Genomic DNA, 16,768 nt, shown 5'->3' on the forward strand with positions numbered 1-16,768 from the left:
AACATTTCTGTCCTCTCTCGAAGGGATTAATACATATATAACTTATACGCCTATATAGACCTATATAGAGTGAGGCATACAGATAGGGTTATATGCATATATGAGGCATAAATATACACGCTTACATGTATATACCCCTATCTCTCTCTATATATGTGTGTGTACATAGATGTATATAACATATGTATAAAGAGCCTCCCCTCTGAGAGCCGAGGCGCGGACTCTCACACCAGCCCTTAGCCCCAACCCCACACCTCCCCACAGCCCCGGCCGGCTCTTGGGCGCGCGGCCCGCCACCGTGAGCCCCGCAGCGGGGCTGTCCCACTGCGCGCCAGGGGCGGAGCTTCGGGCGAAAGCCAATCAGACCCACGAAAGGCCCGAGCACGGGGCGGAGCTGGCGTGTGGTGAGAGGACGCCGAGGGGCGTGTCGGTGGGCGGAAATAGGCGTGGTTAGCGCGGAGGGCGGGGCTTGAGCTGCCCGGGTTCCTGCGGCGGCGTCAGGCGCCCCAAAGAAAAATGGCGGTTTATTTACATTCTGCCCCAGCTCGGCCAATGAGTGAACGGTTGTCCGCGTGCCCGCCCGGCGGCGCGGTCAGCTGAGGCGGTGCCCAAGATGGCGGCGGCGAGAGCTGGTGTTGTCGGGGCCGTGCAGTAGAGCCCAGCGCCGTCGGGGTGGCCGCGTCCTGCCCCGCCAGGTAAGACGGGCCGCGCCAGGACGGGCCCTGGGGGCCGCCAAACCGGGCCGGACCTCGCGGAGAAGGGCGAGGCCGCGGGCGGGCGGGCGGGCGCGCGGCAGAGCGCGCGGCCCGGGGCAAGTGGCCGCCGCCGCCCCCAAAGACAGTCCCTCTCCAGCAGGACGATGCGGCCCGGGGGCTTGTGTGGCGGTGGGGAGCGGTGGGAGCAGCCCGCGGACCGCTAGGCTGGGTCTCCGCGGGCGGCGCACCGGCGGCGGGGCGGTCATGGCCGAGCGGCAGCCGGGTTGTCAGCCCGTGGTGCTTGTGGCGCCTTACCCCCTGCCCCCATGGGAGGAAGCCCGCTGAAGCCAGAGCTTGGTTCTCCGTCTGGCCCTGCCCAGGGCGCGCTGTCAGTGCGAATAAGAAATGTGGGGTGGTGCCCCAGAGCGCCCTTATGGCATCTGCCTCGCGTGTGTCACCCTGCCCCAGGTCACCTGCTCCTCCTGGGAAGATGCATTCTTTCGGAAACGAAGAAGCGGTCTCTCAGGAGCGGCTCTTTGGGTTTTTCTGTGAGTGCGTACAACACGGAGACTGGGAGCTTGCGCAGGCCTGTGTGCCCCAGCTGAGCCAGTGGCATGGGGATGGCTCTGAGAAGGTGGAAGCAATTCTTCAGGCTCTGGTAGCTTATCCCGTGGGGGTAAGGTAAGTAAGGTACTGTTTTGGTTCAGTAGGCTTGAGTGTGAAATGAGGGAGAGCAATTAGTTTAGTGGTGACTGTGGGAGACAGGTAGAATCTGGGAAATAGCACTTACTTCAGTGCTGAGGTATCTTAGCACATCTAGACACATCTATTATCTGAATGCTGACATCTTATCTCTGAAAAGCACTTAGCAGGCTGCCCAGCCTGCTGGAATAATGAGCTGTGTTCATTTATGCAGTTGACATGGTGATTGATGCAAGCTTAAAACTACTTGGAAGCATTTCAGAACTGATTTTGTTATGTTTTACTGAAGGATAAGGAGAAGAAATATCTCCTGAAGTTATATTCCTTTGACACTGAGCTTATGTATTGAGTTTGCATGACAAGGTTTTGGTGGCGAGGCGGGGGGCTACAGGGGTAGCTTCTGTGAGAAGCTGCTGGAAGTTTTCCCCTGTGTCCGACAGAGCCGATGCCAGCCGGCTCCAAGATGGACCCACTGCTGGCCAAGGCCGAGCCCATCAGTGACAGTGGTAGTGCCTCTGGGATAACATAGCTAAGAAGGAGGGGGAAAAAAAACCCCACAACAAAAAACGGGAACAATTGCAGCCATATTACCATTTATTGGTAATAAATTAGATTTTCAAAGTTGAGTCTGTTTTGCCCGTGACAGTAATTGGTGAGTGATCGCTTCCTATTCTTATCTTGACCCACGAGACTTTCATTATATTTTCTCTCCCCCCGCTCCAGTTGAGAGCGACTTTGTGGGGCATGTGGTGTCTAGCTAGGGTCAACACACCGCAGCTTTGGTGAATGTAGAAATGGAACCAAGATCAGTGCTGTAGTTATTTAAAATGTTCTTTTGTTTCCAATTCTTGAAAGACCTTCCAATTTCTAAAACTCTAAACTATAAAAAAAATCAAATTATGCTATTGATTTCTTATTTCTCTTGCACTGGATTTTGAAATGCAATCGGTTTTACTCAATCCTAGTTGGCATTGATCTCTGCTTTTCAGGTAGCTGCATATGAAGGGTGACTTTCTAGCACTTCAGGGAACATTGGTATTCCCCCTCTCCAAACAGATGATCTTCTTCACATAAAAATTTGTGTAACATTTTGGTAAAGGTTCTAAGTAACAGTTGACACTGACGGCAATTAAAAGAGTCAGGAGGAAGGCATGCACATGGTTAGATGAATATTGTTAACGGGCATGTGAAACATGAGCGGTTTTGATCTTTTTGTCTTTGATAGTTGGACTATGACATCTAAAGGTTTTAGCACTGCTGAATTTTTTTTTTTATGGCCAATAAACTATCTTGTGCTTTTTTTCTAGTCCCTTAGACAGTACTGAATAAGTTCCCTAACTATGTACGTTTTGGAATGTAAGTACTGGAGCACAGGAAAAGCTTATGGAAATGAGAAGTATTCTTTGTTTAATTAGTACAATAGTTCACTTTTAGTTTGGACGTGGACCTGCACTTGTGCTGCTGTAACCTAAAACTTAGTTTCATTTTTTGGGGGTAGAACTAGGCATAACAGGAAATAGCAGTGTTTGGCAAGCAGTCAGATTTCAAAGAAATCTGCTGAAGCGCTCGAAGAGGGGCTACACAGACTGAACTTTAGACCAGAAATAAAATTCATTGTTTTGAAGCAAAGAACTATGGCAGTAGTGGTGGTATTTGGCAGATCTAAAAGCAGTTATTTGCACAGCAGAAAATATTGAGTTAATGTGTAAGTAGTACCAGTATTCTGGTTTCTCTGCATTCTCATCCTGTCTGACTCGCCTTCAGCTATTTAGTCTTTTTTTTTTTTTCATCTTACACAAATACAAAAATCAAATTGACCTTTCACAGTGTTTTCTAGGATCTTAGAGATGGGAACAACCTTGTATAATCCAGTGTCTGTGCCTATTGCTTTTGTAGATGTGGACAGAATTCTAGCCCGTGGAGAATTGCATGGCTTTGGCTTCTTGTGCTGGAAAAATGGCTTGCCAGGAGTCAGGTACAGAAACATCTAGCTGACTTCCAAGTGTGACTTTTAGTTCTGACTTCTAGCTGACTTCCAAATGCAAAATGTCTATCCAGTTGCTTATTGAAATTATAGACTTTCCTGCGTTTTGTGGAATTAAGTTCTCAAGATGCATTGCTTTCACTTTAACAAACTTGTCAAGAAACAACTTAATCTTTACAGTTGCTTTCCCTTCTCCATACTGGAGAGAAAAATTGGGAATTGTTTTTGTTTCCAAATGGATAAATGGAACCCACTGGAGTGGGAGCAGAACCTAATTGTGGAATAGCCTTTAACTGAGAACTAGGTATCTTCAGAGAGATATTTCAGTCTGCCTCAAAATGTTGATGAAATAGCTAAGATTATTTACATTATCATGTAAACCTAAATAAAAATTTTATTAGCTAACGTCTTTTCCGTTCTCTTATATTGTTTCAGAAAACTGTTCCAATTGTTCTTAAGAGAGAAACTGAATTTTTATTGTTCTTGGAAGAACTGCAGAAAGATGTCTCTGAGGAAGTCCTAAAGGTGAGCTACTTATTTTGCCCTAGTTGTTCTTGTTAGTTATGCAGAATATCCATCTTTATCAGGTTGACTGCCTGAGATACTAATGTGTTCTTAATCTTTTAGGCAACTGAAAGAGACTGTAATTCAGATATCTTTCTGAAGTTAGTCCAATGTGCCTGCAAGTGATTTCTCTGACTAGAGAGGAGGCTGTAGGCAGGCAAGGAACAAGCTTTTCAACATGATCTTTCTAACACACTTCATTCGGTGCAGCTACTTGTGACAGCCTTATATCTGTACACATGTTTAATAATCGTAAAGCTAAAACCCACTGTGAGCCAAAATGAACCGCAGTCAGCAAGGACATTTTAAAAATATGTCTGCTTTTTTTTTTTCTCCTAAGATCTTGATTTTCATCATCTCTGCACCCCTTTGCCCCCTTCTTGGAAGTTTTTGGGTGCTGTACTGTTATTACTGATGTTTTTTCGTAATTGGTATGATGTGTGCTCTGAGGTCCAAGACCCATTTTTCCATTATTAACTAATACATGCAGACTGATTTATTTGAGAAGTACATGGAAATACACAAAGGTGGATTAATGTCAAAAGCAAGTATTGGGCAGAAAATCAGGAGAGTTACTAACTGTAGAACTGTCCTAATTTGGTGTTGGTTACAACAGAATTAGACCTGACATGGTGTGTGGAATGTGCTCAGATTTTCTAGTCTTATAGGTTCTAATTCTTTAAAGATTTCTTTTTTGTTTGCCTTTTTTTTAAGAGGAAAATGAAAACTTATTCAGAGGCTATTTGCAGCTTTTAAATGTGAATAAGGAAAGGGTGTTCAATATTTCTATAAGGATACAGAATTAGCAATTACAGGATGAAAGCAAGCAAGGTAAACTTGACTGTTGAGTAAAATCTGCCTGAAGTCTGTTAATGACTGATCAAGTCTGTGTATATTACCATCTTACCTCCAAGGTCATGAAAGATTTCACCATTTTCTGCAGTGTTGCACAAAATAGGAGATTCAGCAACCTCATATCATTGTCATAATTACTGTCAGAGGCATGTTAGTAGGTAGAGTTATGTTTTGATCCAGCAAATAAAAAAAAAAAAAAGGATGCTGTGGACTTGTCTTCTACTGCTAATATTCTCTTTTTTGCACACACCAACCACCTCTCCCCTCCATATTCTCTGAGTTGCCTTTTCCAGCCAAGGACAGCGCACGCATAGTCCTGGAAGTGCCACAAGTGCTACTGAATTGCTGTTCAACCGAGTTGTCCCTCATCTTCCCACCCCTTATTGGGAGAGCTGATTGGGGGTTTTTTGTTTATTTGTTTTCCCCTTCCTAGTTCTGCAATTCTAGATTTGCTTCTGTTAGTAAGAAAAATTATTGTTGCTTAAGAAAGAAGTCTGTGAGATGGCTTCTGAATCTGTTGGCCAGTTTTAAGCAAGATTGAAAAATTAGTGTTGATGAGAATGATGCAGTTGGTAGATAGATGATATGAATCTGGAAAAGCAAGATTCAAAAAAAAAAAAAAAGACTGGACACTAATCATCATACTCTTACTGACTTATGAAGATACAGACACATCGATATATTGATAAGAGGTAGAATACAGTAGTGCTTCAGCCATCCCATAGGAGCTGCCTGTGAACTAAGGTAACTTGCTTATGAGCACATGGCCCATGTAGTGTAGTTATGTATTATAAGATTCTTTATATTTTGTTACGTATTCAGGCATATCCAGTCTTCTAGGAAGGATATTGGACAAGGTGGACCATTATTAATGGGTTTCCTAGGTAATATGATATTTCCAAATTAGTTTATCTTCTTGCATTGTCCTATTTTTAAAATAATTTATTTCATATTTTTAATGGAGTCTGAAAGGCTTACTCTTTTACTATTTCCCTGCCAGGAGCTGTTTGAAGCATTTGAGTGCACCCAGAACAAGAACATCATAGACAGGAAAAGAAGAGATGGCTGTTCTTACAGATTCAGTTTGGATGTTGTTTCAGCTCTCCGGAAGCTTTTGCTGCGGGCTCCCCAGAGGGCAAAAGCCCTGCTGGAGTTCTTCCAGGAGGAACAAGGAACACACAGCTCCTCGCTCCAGCAAGATTTCTCTCTACAAAACATCTTTGTTGAATTTCTTCGTGACTCCTTGAAATCTCTGCAGGGGCTTCAGTGCAGTTCTGAGATTTCAGCAGAACTGGATCAAAGAGAACTAGTAGATACCATTTATGCTGCTCTTAGTATAGTGACTTTTGAGGTGGAGCATCAGGCAGATGAAGTACGTCACCTATTCAGGGAGCTCTTGGATGTATGCTGGGCTGAGGGTAGCCCACTGAGGGAGGAGAAGCTACTAAGCTGTATGCTGAGGAAACAGAACCATGGTCTGTTAAGTCTGTATAGCAGTGTTTTCATAGAAAGAACAAGAGAAAAACTTCTTGTGTCAAAATCAATAGGAAAAGGTTTGTTTCACTTTTTGCTTTGTTTTAATTTCTTTTTTAGCAAAGCCATTGAGGCATTATGCAGCCAAGTTGTCAAGAAGTCAGGCAGTGTTCTTGCTAAGGTGCCCTAACAAGCTATGGAGTCTTGTAAAAGATAATGTTAAAATGACTTTGAGCAAGGAATTGGCATAGGAACCCCAGGGCTCTCCCTACATTTCTGCCATCTATGCTGCCTTCTTTTGTGAGCACTTCCTTTACCCACCCCTTGTTGCAATCTGTTTTAATCTGCTCTGTATTTCTTCCTGAAGGTCTTGCTTATAACTAGGAAATTGACTCTCTGTGTGTATATAAAGTCTTTATTGGTTCAGCTCCAGCTCTGGGTTGTCTGTGTTGAAGGATGTTCCATTTCAGGCCAGTAACAGTTCAACTACCTCAGTAATCCCAAAACGTTCAAACTCCTTAGTATTGGAGAAGAAAACTTCTGGAAGTGGAAGGGTATGTGGAGTGGGCCAATATCCCAGCTGGAAAGAAGATGTAGTTTGATTACTTGCTCGCTTGCCAGAACTGAACTTTAGTTTTTGTACTGGCAATAACTTCACAGCTTCTGTCTAGCTCCCTGTGACTGGTACATTTAGTTGAGGCTCCCAGTTGAAGCTCAATGGCAAATGGTGTCTATGCTCTTGTCAGGGAAGTGACAGGTGAGCCTGCAAGGAAGGAAAAGCTAGAATGCCTACCCTCTTTTGCTCGTCTCTGTACACTTGAGGTGTAAGTCAGTGGGATTTGTATCCTCCCTTCTCCCTTCACTCATGGAGATTGCTGAAGGGAAGGTCAGGCTGATGTGTGGCAGACTGTGGCATTTCTGATAATAACTGCAGGTGGTGCTTCTTCATGGGGGAAGAGAAATGGAGATATGGATACCTTCCCTCCCACTGGGAGTAGTTCAGTTCTTGCTTTGCACGGGTCTGAGAAGTTCCTGTGCTGGACAAGGCTTTGCTAAGGCCCTGCAAAGCAGCATAGTGTCTCAAACCACAAGTGAGAATTCATGCAACATGCAGATAAGATGTGTATGACTGGAGAAAGAAAGGTAGTGTGACCTGAGCTAAGGCAAACAACCTGCGTGCTGAACAGGCTCTTGCTATGCTAACAACTGCGCAGGCAGTTTCCTGGTTTCCTATCTGACCTGTTTATTTTCTATCAAATTTTTCTGCTTGACTTTCTTGTTATCCAGTAACAATATCTGAGCATCCTGACTGTTAACATGTAACAGCTGGTTAGTATTTGAGGAAATGTTGAGTGTCAGTTTAAATTAACAACAATTATGCTTCTTTCAAAGGTGCCCCTCTGTACTGGAAAGTAATCTTCTTGTGATGTTTTTTAGGTTCATCTGAGCAGCTGGATACAGAGCGAACCATGATGAGTTTGTTTGCAGATCCCAAAGAGGCTGCTTCTTGGAAGACAGCCTATTTCTACTGCTTGAGCAGCAGCAAGCACTTTCTGGAACAGATTCTGGTACGGTCATAAAGCCATTAAGAGGGAAACCCAATGGTGGCTAAAGTCAGTCTGTGTATTGAACATGTCTTGGTGGTGCATAGAAGCATTTTGTATTCAAATAGTGCTTACTAGGGGTCATGACTTACAGGAACAAGGAGGTAACTGGTGATAACTCCCCTACTTTCCGCTGTGTGATGAACTCAGAACATTCAGTGAGATTTTTGGAAAAGCTCATCTGCATGCAGACTGAAGATTAGATCTTCAGGATTTAAGAATTCCTATGTTCTGCTTATAATTTTGTTGGCTATGCCACTTGATTTACTCCATGATCTTGAACTTGTTGCTTTGTTTTTCTGATGCTGGCAGACTTGGGGCAGTGAGACTAGTTTACATGGTAAAATTTGTATTTTTAAAGATCATGAAGACCTGGTGAAAAATGCTCTGGTATGAATTAAATTATTTGAATGTATTTACATAGATAGAAGAAGTAGAATACAGGCAGATGGTTGCTGTGAAAGTATGAGTTTTTAAGGTGGAACATATTTCTACTTACAGATAACATGCTCATTCAAGTTTCTTACATAATGCCCTTGACAGAGACATAATCGATAGAAAGAATGTAAAGGTAATGCAGTGAGGGAATGGGAGTTGGTTCTGTAGTAAGTATTTGAAATTATGGTTTTTTTCCTCATGACAGTTTTACTGAAAAGTAACCTGATGGTTTGGAAAATACAAATTTAGGGAAGTTCCAGATGCAGAACTTCACTATTTTAGTGAAGCTAATACTGAAATGGCTACTGGTTTACATGACTTGCCAGGCAGAGTCTCTGCATTTTGGAAAGATAAATACTTCTTCCTTTTGCTTTCTAGATAACTGCATTAACTTTAATGAAAAGAGAGGACTACTCAGGCCTGAACAACTTATTGAGGAGAGAATTCAACCCTCTTAGCCGCCTCTTGGTATTGCTAGGATGGACTCATTGTCAAAGCTTGGAATCAGCAAAAGCATTGCTATGGACTCTTCACAAAACTCAGGTAAATCAACAGAAAGCAAGTGGCCGTATCCCAGTCTGAGTCCAGATAATGCAGTTTGTTTGCTTAAGTTGTTGGTTGAGTTTCTGATTGGATTTCTTTTCTTGGCTTGCAAAAAAAAGATTTGGAAAAAAACCCCACAGTTTGCAACCTGAAATTGTGATAATCTGAACTGCGAATTTTCTTTCAATAAAGAAATAAAACGGGGTTTCCAGCAAGAATGATAATCTTTCTCAAAATGGAATTAAAGAAGCTAAGATATTACAGTTGTGTGTAGGTAACATTATTTGATGTTTGCCTTTTTTCTTACTCCTCAGCAGTGAAGGGAGTATGATTGCCCGAGGAGATTCTGAAAGTTTCTCTTGCATGAGCTCTTCAGCCTTTGCTGTTAACATAAGAGAGAGAAACACAGTTACAGTTTAGATGATGTCTGCCTGCATGCAAATGGCTTGGATGACAGAGGTGGGGAGACAGGGAGCCTTGCACTGCTGGATCATTGGGGCAGGTCTAGGCTGGTATTGCCTTAAGGGAGTTACCACGTATTGGTAATAAACTGAAGGTCTAGTCAGTAGCCTCTGCAAAGTGAAAGTCTTACATCTGATTTTAACAGGCAGGCATCTGTAGTAGAAAAGCACATGGAAAAGAAGAATAACTCTCTGCTACCCAGTATATAATCTGTTCTGGTACATGATTAGTTCTAGAGGTTAGTGTGTTGAACTGTTATTAAGAAGCATTAATTTGCATTTTGAAAGCTAACCTTGAGAAGGGATGTAGCCACCTTTCGATGGTCTGTAGGTGTGTCGAGTGGAGGTTGGCTGATTTTGACACTCCTTCAGAGTAGCTCTTCCTTGCTGGCTTTGTAATAGAACTGGCAATTTTCTGTACTTGAAAGTTACTGTCTGGTTAAAGAAGTCTTATGAACATCCCATATGTGACACAGGCTTGGTTCTGCTGTCCGGCTAGAGGATTGTTTTAAAGGGATTCTTTTATTTGTCTTTCCATGTAGGATCTGTGCAATGATTCAGTACTGAAAGATTTCTGTGATGGGCTGTGGGCTCATGTGGAAGTTCTTGAATGGTGCATACAGCAAAACAGGTAAAATGGTCAGAAGGATTTTTTCTAAACTATCTTGCCAAATCAGTCTATTTGTCAATTTATGTATGCAAATTGAAATTGTGTTCTTTTCTGTGAATCTTGGCTAATAATCTCCTAGTGACTGTGTATCACAAGCTCTTTGATTTGCTTCATGGGCATTAGTTAATGCTATTTGTTTTTCTTTCTAACTGCAGTAGTCTGGTTGAATCAGAATTAGTGGGAGATATTTCTTTTAAAATGGCTGAGACATAAATCTGTTTGTGCCACCTCTTTCTTTGTTCTCTCTTGCAGTATTACTATCCCAAGGAAGGTTCTTCTGCAACACTTGCACAGTCTAGATTGCCACACTGCAGTGTACTCTCTTCATCATCTCACTAATCTTCTGGCACTGAATGAAGACGATGTTATTGAGCTTCTTCAAAAAGTTCCTGCTAGAGACCAGCAGATGCAGGGTAAATGTGTAGGGTCGTGAGAACACAGAAAAACCCCGATCCATCAAGTATGTGCTGCTCAGTATTTCTGCCAGGAAGAATTTGTTCTTTTGACCTACTTCTGTAAATAAGGAAGATACCGCTTATCAGCTGTTTTGAGGAAGAAAACTAGAGAGCATGTGGAAATTATTTTAGAATCTCTTTTGGGAAGTAAATTGTCTCCCAAGAAGGAAGTGAGAGCTCTTTGATTTCACAAGGACAGATCTCTGAAAGAGCTTTTTCAAAATTGTAACAACACTTTGCACATGCTCGTAATATGTGCTATTCATTCGAACTTATATACTGTATAATACCCTTAGCTTGAAAAGTAAGTGTATGTTTTGGATTCCAGCCATCTGTGTGCTTAAATTTAAAATCAAAGGGCAAAGCCAGATGAAATTGACAGTATCTCATACTCTAACATCTTCATTTTTAAAAGATACAAAATGCATTGTGGATTTTTTTCTTCTAATATTAAGTCTTACCAAATCTACTTTAATATTAAAATCAGTAAGACTGTGTTTATATCCCTCTTGCCTCACTTCTCTCATCTTCCCATGTTCCAGGTTGGTGCCTAAAATACCTGAGATTACTACATACATTAGTTCACTTAGAAGTGACTCACCTTGTACGTTCTTTTGATGGTGGCCTATGTCCATGTTCAGCTGCTGCTATTTTAATGCTGTTTTATGATAGGGCCTCTTAATAATGATGCAGAAGCTCCGTCTTCCTATGTGTACTAGAACCCAAGAAGCTGCAATTTTTTCTGCTTTATTCCTTCTATGGATGGGAATTTGTACATATATAATTTCAACCTGAGTTGCGTGAAGACCTCTCAGTGATGTAGCTTGCACAGATTCTCCAGGTTGGCTAATGGGATGCAGTTTTCTCTCCTTCCAGTATCATATTGTTAGGATTGGTTTCCAGTCCTATTTTTACGGGTTTTGTTGTTAAAATCATCATGACGGTTGTCTTGAATAGTCTTAAAAAATGTAATGGTTGAGACTGTATAGATTTCTGGTTTCAGTGTCCTGCTTTCTGAAATGAATTGTTTTGCTGTAGCTGATGTTGGGTTTTTATAATCAGTTCTTACATTTTAATTATTTTCTGCTTAAATTCTGTCAAAACCTTTCAAAAGCAGGAAGAGGCAGTCCCATCATATCACCTGGGAGCTGCATGACTGTAGCAAAAGAAGTCTAGTTGTGGTTTCTCTTCTTTTTTTCAGATCACCTTAAATTTACGGAACTAGTTAATGGAACACAAGTCCTCCCTCTTTTTCAGCCCAGTGATTATTGTAAAATTCAGATAATTCTATAAATACATTTTAATAGAATCTCTTTTAAAATAATCTGTTTTGAAACTTAAAGGGAGGAGAGGAATCACGAAGTTTTGATTTGTCTGACTTGGTAGTGTTCACAGGCCTTTTTCTTCCCTCATCCCACGTACTTCCCCTTCTTCCCCTTCTTTCTGACACATCTGTCAGCTGCAGTAGTGAAATTGAAGTAGTGGTACTGGTTGACAGTTGTGTTCAGACACCCGTCAGATCAGCGCGTAACACACTAGCTTTGATCAGTCACACTAACAAAAGAAATGGTGGGCAGAAATTTCCTCATGAGTTACAGAATTCAATAATAAGATGTATTAAGGTGTAATTTCTGGCATAGGAAAAACAAGTGCTTTTAGTTAAAGGGTAGCTCTTTAGTATTGGTACAAAGAAAAGGTTTGGTTTAGATGTGGATACTGACACAGACTCACTGCATCCAAGTCTTTCCACATGGGAGCCAAAACCTGCATTTGATTACCAGTGTGTATCTTGTAGCACCTCCAGCTAGCTATTTCTCTTTTTCAGAGACCTGTATTTATCGGATCTCTGGCTTCCCCTGCCTGAAGTCCTCTTAAGGCACTGGTATTAAGAGCTTTTTAGGTGCACGTATTAGTGTAGAGCTGCTGTGCATTTCTGTGGCTGTGTGGGTTCTGCAAAGGTTTCATACTTGGATGTTTTCTCAGTTCTGTCTGCTGTCTACATTATAGTTTCCACCATTGTTGCTGTTTAGAATTGAAGTGATAGGGAATAATTGGTTTCAAACTGTTTGTGCTCTTGGGGCTTTTGTTGTGGCTGCCCTGTAATTTTCATAAGAGTTCAGGCTGGTGCTTTTCTTTGAAATCATGCTCTAGCCTTGTGGTGGACAGTGCTGAAACACTTTCTAGGTAATGCTGTTCAGTCCCAGAATTTGAATGGGGACATTATCAGTACATCAGTGCTTTGTTTAAAAAAACCTTTGCTAATGCTTTCCCAGTGTGGCAGTAGGCAGAGAGGACAGTCTACCCTTTGTAGAAGAACACAGGAGAGTAGATTCAAACACTAATTAACAGTGTCTGGGGTTTTTGTTGTTGGTTTTTGGGTTTGTTTAACCTTTGTACAGTAGTTGGATAATTCATCTAAACCTAGCATAACAGAATACATGACTATATTGTGTTCTTGGGCAAAGGAGGTGATGATGATATGACTTCTACATAATTTGCATCTCTGTTCTGTTATACTAAGAAGGGATCATGTCTCTGGCATGTGACACCTTCTTTCCTCAAAAAAAGCAAAAGGGAGAAGGAGTGGGTGTAGTACTTCTCTGAGTTGCCTTTATTGTAAATGTGTGAAGGAAACTGTGGGACTGTACTTCTTCTTTAATCAATTGCAGATTGTATATGATCTATATGGCCAGGCATTGCGGATAGAATCAACCGTGATACATATTTATTAGTACAAATCTGTAGAAGTGGTGGTACTCTATTCTGACTATGCTCATAGCCAGTCCATACTATCTCCCTACTTATCCACTGTGTGATAGAACACAAAATTCGAAGACACTGAAACGAGGCAGGGTTTGTCCCTGTCATGAGCAGATTTTGATCATTCGGTGCTGTAGCCAGGTCCTATAACACAAATCCATAGAAAATTTCCTTTTCAGAAGGGGATCCAGACCTGGCTTTCCTGTGCCCATCTGTATGTATTTGGTTTTGTGGGGTGTTTTTTCTTTTTTTCCAAAATGTCGTGAAGTAGCAGTAAGAGCAAAGCTGGGATGGAAGTGATACTGGGGAAGAAAGACTGGATAAATATTGCTGTGTGGGAACTGCAGGAGAAAATTAACTTGTTTTCTTGTCTACCTCCTACTGTCTACCATCACAGTGGTCACGCTCCCTAACGCCCTGAGTCAGCAACGCAATCTGGCACTCTTTCGAGCGTTTTGTGCCATGAAGTATGCTATCTATGCTCTTTGTGTGAATTCACATAAGCATTCCAAGTGCAAAGATTGCATACGCAGCCTTCTTGGTGATATCCCTGAAGACACGACTTTTGGAGAACCAGCAGGTGATTGGCCTCCTTTCTCAGGTTCAGTAGCTTGTGCTTCTCCATTTGCTGGGCTCTGAATTATCACTTAGTGTTGGGATAATATTGCACCCTGTGTACCTATGGTGTTTTTATCCAGTGGGCTATGAATGCTTTGCAAACAGTATAATGGCATTTCTTTGAGGTGGTGTTACCTTTAGCGATAATAGATATGATAAACTACCCACCTTGTTCTAAAATATTTAAGGTAATTGTATAAAAAAAAATATAGTGCAAAAAGAAGGCAGTATTAGATATAGGATGGTAGCAGCAGGGATGATTTTGTAAGAGCTTATGATTTCCCAGAGCTAAAACTGATTTAATGGCTAAAATGGGTGTAATCTGAGTTTGCACATCATTGCACAAGGTGATAATTGGCATTACTGAGAGGGAGGAGGCACACTACCTTTTTATACGTCCAACATTTCACATTTATTTACTTGATTTGTGGAGGAATGATTGGCTCTGAGCCACTGGGACAGTTCCCCCCTTCTAGGATTTTCTTAAAAGGCAAAGGTTGGAGGAAGGAACTCCTGGAAAATGTTGTAAATGTTCTTTATTTTTGTTTTTAATTATACAGATTGCGCTTCAATATTTCCTCAGTACCTTGTGAAGTGTCAGCAGTTCTTAAGGAGTGTTCCTGCTCCTCTGCGCCTGGAGGTTTTGGAGAACATCTTCTCCTTGCTTTTTGTTTCCTACAGTGACCTCCATACTGAGACTGTTCTACCTGAGGACTATGCAGAGGATGATGATCTTGACAAAAAGAGTGCTACTGTGAGTGTAGAAGGCAGTGCTAGTCAGCGGTCTTCCACCTCAGAAAGTCCACAGCACCTAATCGAGGCTGAAAAGAAGTTAGGGAGGCATCTGCTGGCTGCTCAGACAGTTCACACACATACCCAAGATCTTCATGACTCAATATTAGGTGGCAAAAGCTGTGAAACCTCTAGGCTGAGCTACCTGGATCTGAAACACTTTGCCAGTGGTGTTACTGGATTTTTAGTGGATGATGTGGCCATGGATGCCTTCCTCACATTGCTTCTCAGCCATCTGGAAGAAATTCAGGCTTCTCTCCCATGGGACTCCAGTAACGTGCTTCGTGAAGAGCTGGAGCTTGTTGAGTGCTTGAATCTTTCCACAAGCAGAGATGCTTTTGGAAGTCGTGTGTCACAGTTTTCCAAATACCTTTCTGAAGCTCACTGGCGATACAAGGTGGTGATGAGTAACAGAAATGCAGGTAGGTATTTGGCACTTTCCAATATATCAACACTGTTTTGTTACAGCTGTCCAGGCAGTGGTCTCAAGACTAATAATAATCTTACTGAGGGAGCACATTTTGTCAGATATTAGGGCAGTAACCTAGTTGGAGATCACCTGGTCCTTGCACCATTCTCCAATAGGTGTGATCTCTATTCTACTCAGAAAGCTTGGGGTTTTTTTAGTTTTTTCCCCTCCCCTTTGTGGACGCACTGCTTCAGTTCACCTGTCTTTCTCCTGCCCCTTTGTCACAAGTTATGTTGACAGCGCAGTGATATGAAGGGACATGGTGATGTGTGATCCAATGCAAGCCAGATAGACTCATCTCATTCATGGACAGAGTGTTAATTTAGCCTAGTCTAGAAGCATGTTAAAAATATGTATCAGAGGAAGATGCATTATTCTGGGATGCAGACCACTCCTCAGGAGCAGCTAGAACAACATACTTGGGAAGCTATTCTTTCTCCATATCCTGTACTTTTGAGTCCTGACTTCTAACAAATGAGAACAACTACTTCGGGAACATCTTTCAGGGAGAGGTGGCTGGCTTTTCTTGACACAGCGTATCTCGTGGATTTTCTGTCTCAAGGGCTGTCACCCCTATTACTTGCTCACTTCCAGAATTGTTGACTGAGTCAGGGTCCCCACCACCCTGCATTACTGAAGAACCCAGTTATTTCAGCAAAACTTTAATGACAAATCAAACTCTCTCTTTTACTATTTTAATTCTTATTCTTTTTTGCCTGGTTTCTAGCTGCTTATGTACTTGGACTATACTGAATTTTCTGTATAGTTAAAATCATAGAATCATTTAGGTTGGAAAAGATCTTTAGTACTCATCGGGGATATGTAGAAGGTATAGTACATTCCAAGCAACATTGGATGTGGATGTGAAAAAACACAGTATTAGTTGGATTGCATCAAAATTACTTCAAGGTGCTGGTTTAAACTTTACTTTGCAGCGGAGCTATTAGCTGAGATCAGCTGTGTTTCCTTCGGAAATTTGCCATCATAGCTCTGCCTATGTAGATGTGCTTTAAGGTAGACAAATAACTGTTTGTGGCCTGTCCAGCTATTTGGTAATGTTTTTGCTTAAATGTTTCACAGAACATCAGCTTGCAGTTTCCAGGAGATACTGCTCTGTAATCAGGTGCTCCAGCTTTAAGAAACGAAGTAGATCTCAAAGGTACAAGACAGGTGGGTTGAAAAAAGTGATTTGGAGAAGGTATCTCTGGAAAGTGCATAGTTTTGTTGAGCTCATAGCTGAATGCAATTAGATTTAATGACTATGGAACTAGATTTATTTCCTTTAGTTTTCTAACTGGTTTGAAGTGTCTTAGTGCAGTTCCACTTGGATTGAGGTTGTTTTCCTAAAGCTCATTTTGCACAACAAAAAGAGAATTAATTTAAATTCAGGTTAGAAAATAACTCCTTTCATGCATAGTCTGATTCAGTGCAGGGAGAACTTTGCAACTACAGTACCAATTCTTTCTTTTCTCCACTATATCCAGTGACTGCTTGGCATATTTTCATTCCTATCACAATAGTATCTAGGATGTGAATTAACAGGAATTTGTGCCTTAAATTGGCAGCCTTAGGAGAAGGTTGGGTTCCTCACCTTTTTCTATTTAGTCTTTAAAAGGTATGTTTGGTTTCGGAGTGGGATCTTCCAAAATAAGAAGCTTTAAAGTATCTGAACATGAGTCACTGAT

The 16,768-nt window shown here is 41.7% G+C and overlaps 1 protein-coding gene across 1 annotated transcript in view; it reads left to right on the forward strand.

Moving 5' to 3' along the window:
* Positions 1-601: 601 nt before the first annotated feature.
* The window catches only part of ZFYVE26 (zinc finger FYVE-type containing 26), a 51,417-nt gene continuing 35,250 nt past the window's right edge, over positions 602-16,768 (forward strand). Inside the window, 12 exon segments of the mRNA XM_075754187.1 lie at positions 602-695; positions 1,164-1,376; positions 3,294-3,372; positions 3,817-3,906; positions 5,801-6,353; positions 7,711-7,841; positions 8,694-8,858; positions 9,862-9,950; positions 10,242-10,402; positions 13,602-13,784; positions 14,383-15,036; positions 16,164-16,253. Coding sequence (XP_075610302.1) covers positions 1,186-1,376; positions 3,294-3,372; positions 3,817-3,906; positions 5,801-6,353; positions 7,711-7,841; positions 8,694-8,858; positions 9,862-9,950; positions 10,242-10,402; positions 13,602-13,784; positions 14,383-15,036; positions 16,164-16,253 — 2,386 coding nt within the window. The 5' untranslated portion in view covers positions 602-695; positions 1,164-1,185.

This window comes from Balearica regulorum, chromosome 5, assembly GCF_011004875.1.
Source record: "Balearica regulorum gibbericeps isolate bBalReg1 chromosome 5, bBalReg1.pri, whole genome shotgun sequence".
Classification (NCBI taxonomy): domain Eukaryota; kingdom Metazoa; phylum Chordata; class Aves; order Gruiformes; family Gruidae; genus Balearica; species Balearica regulorum.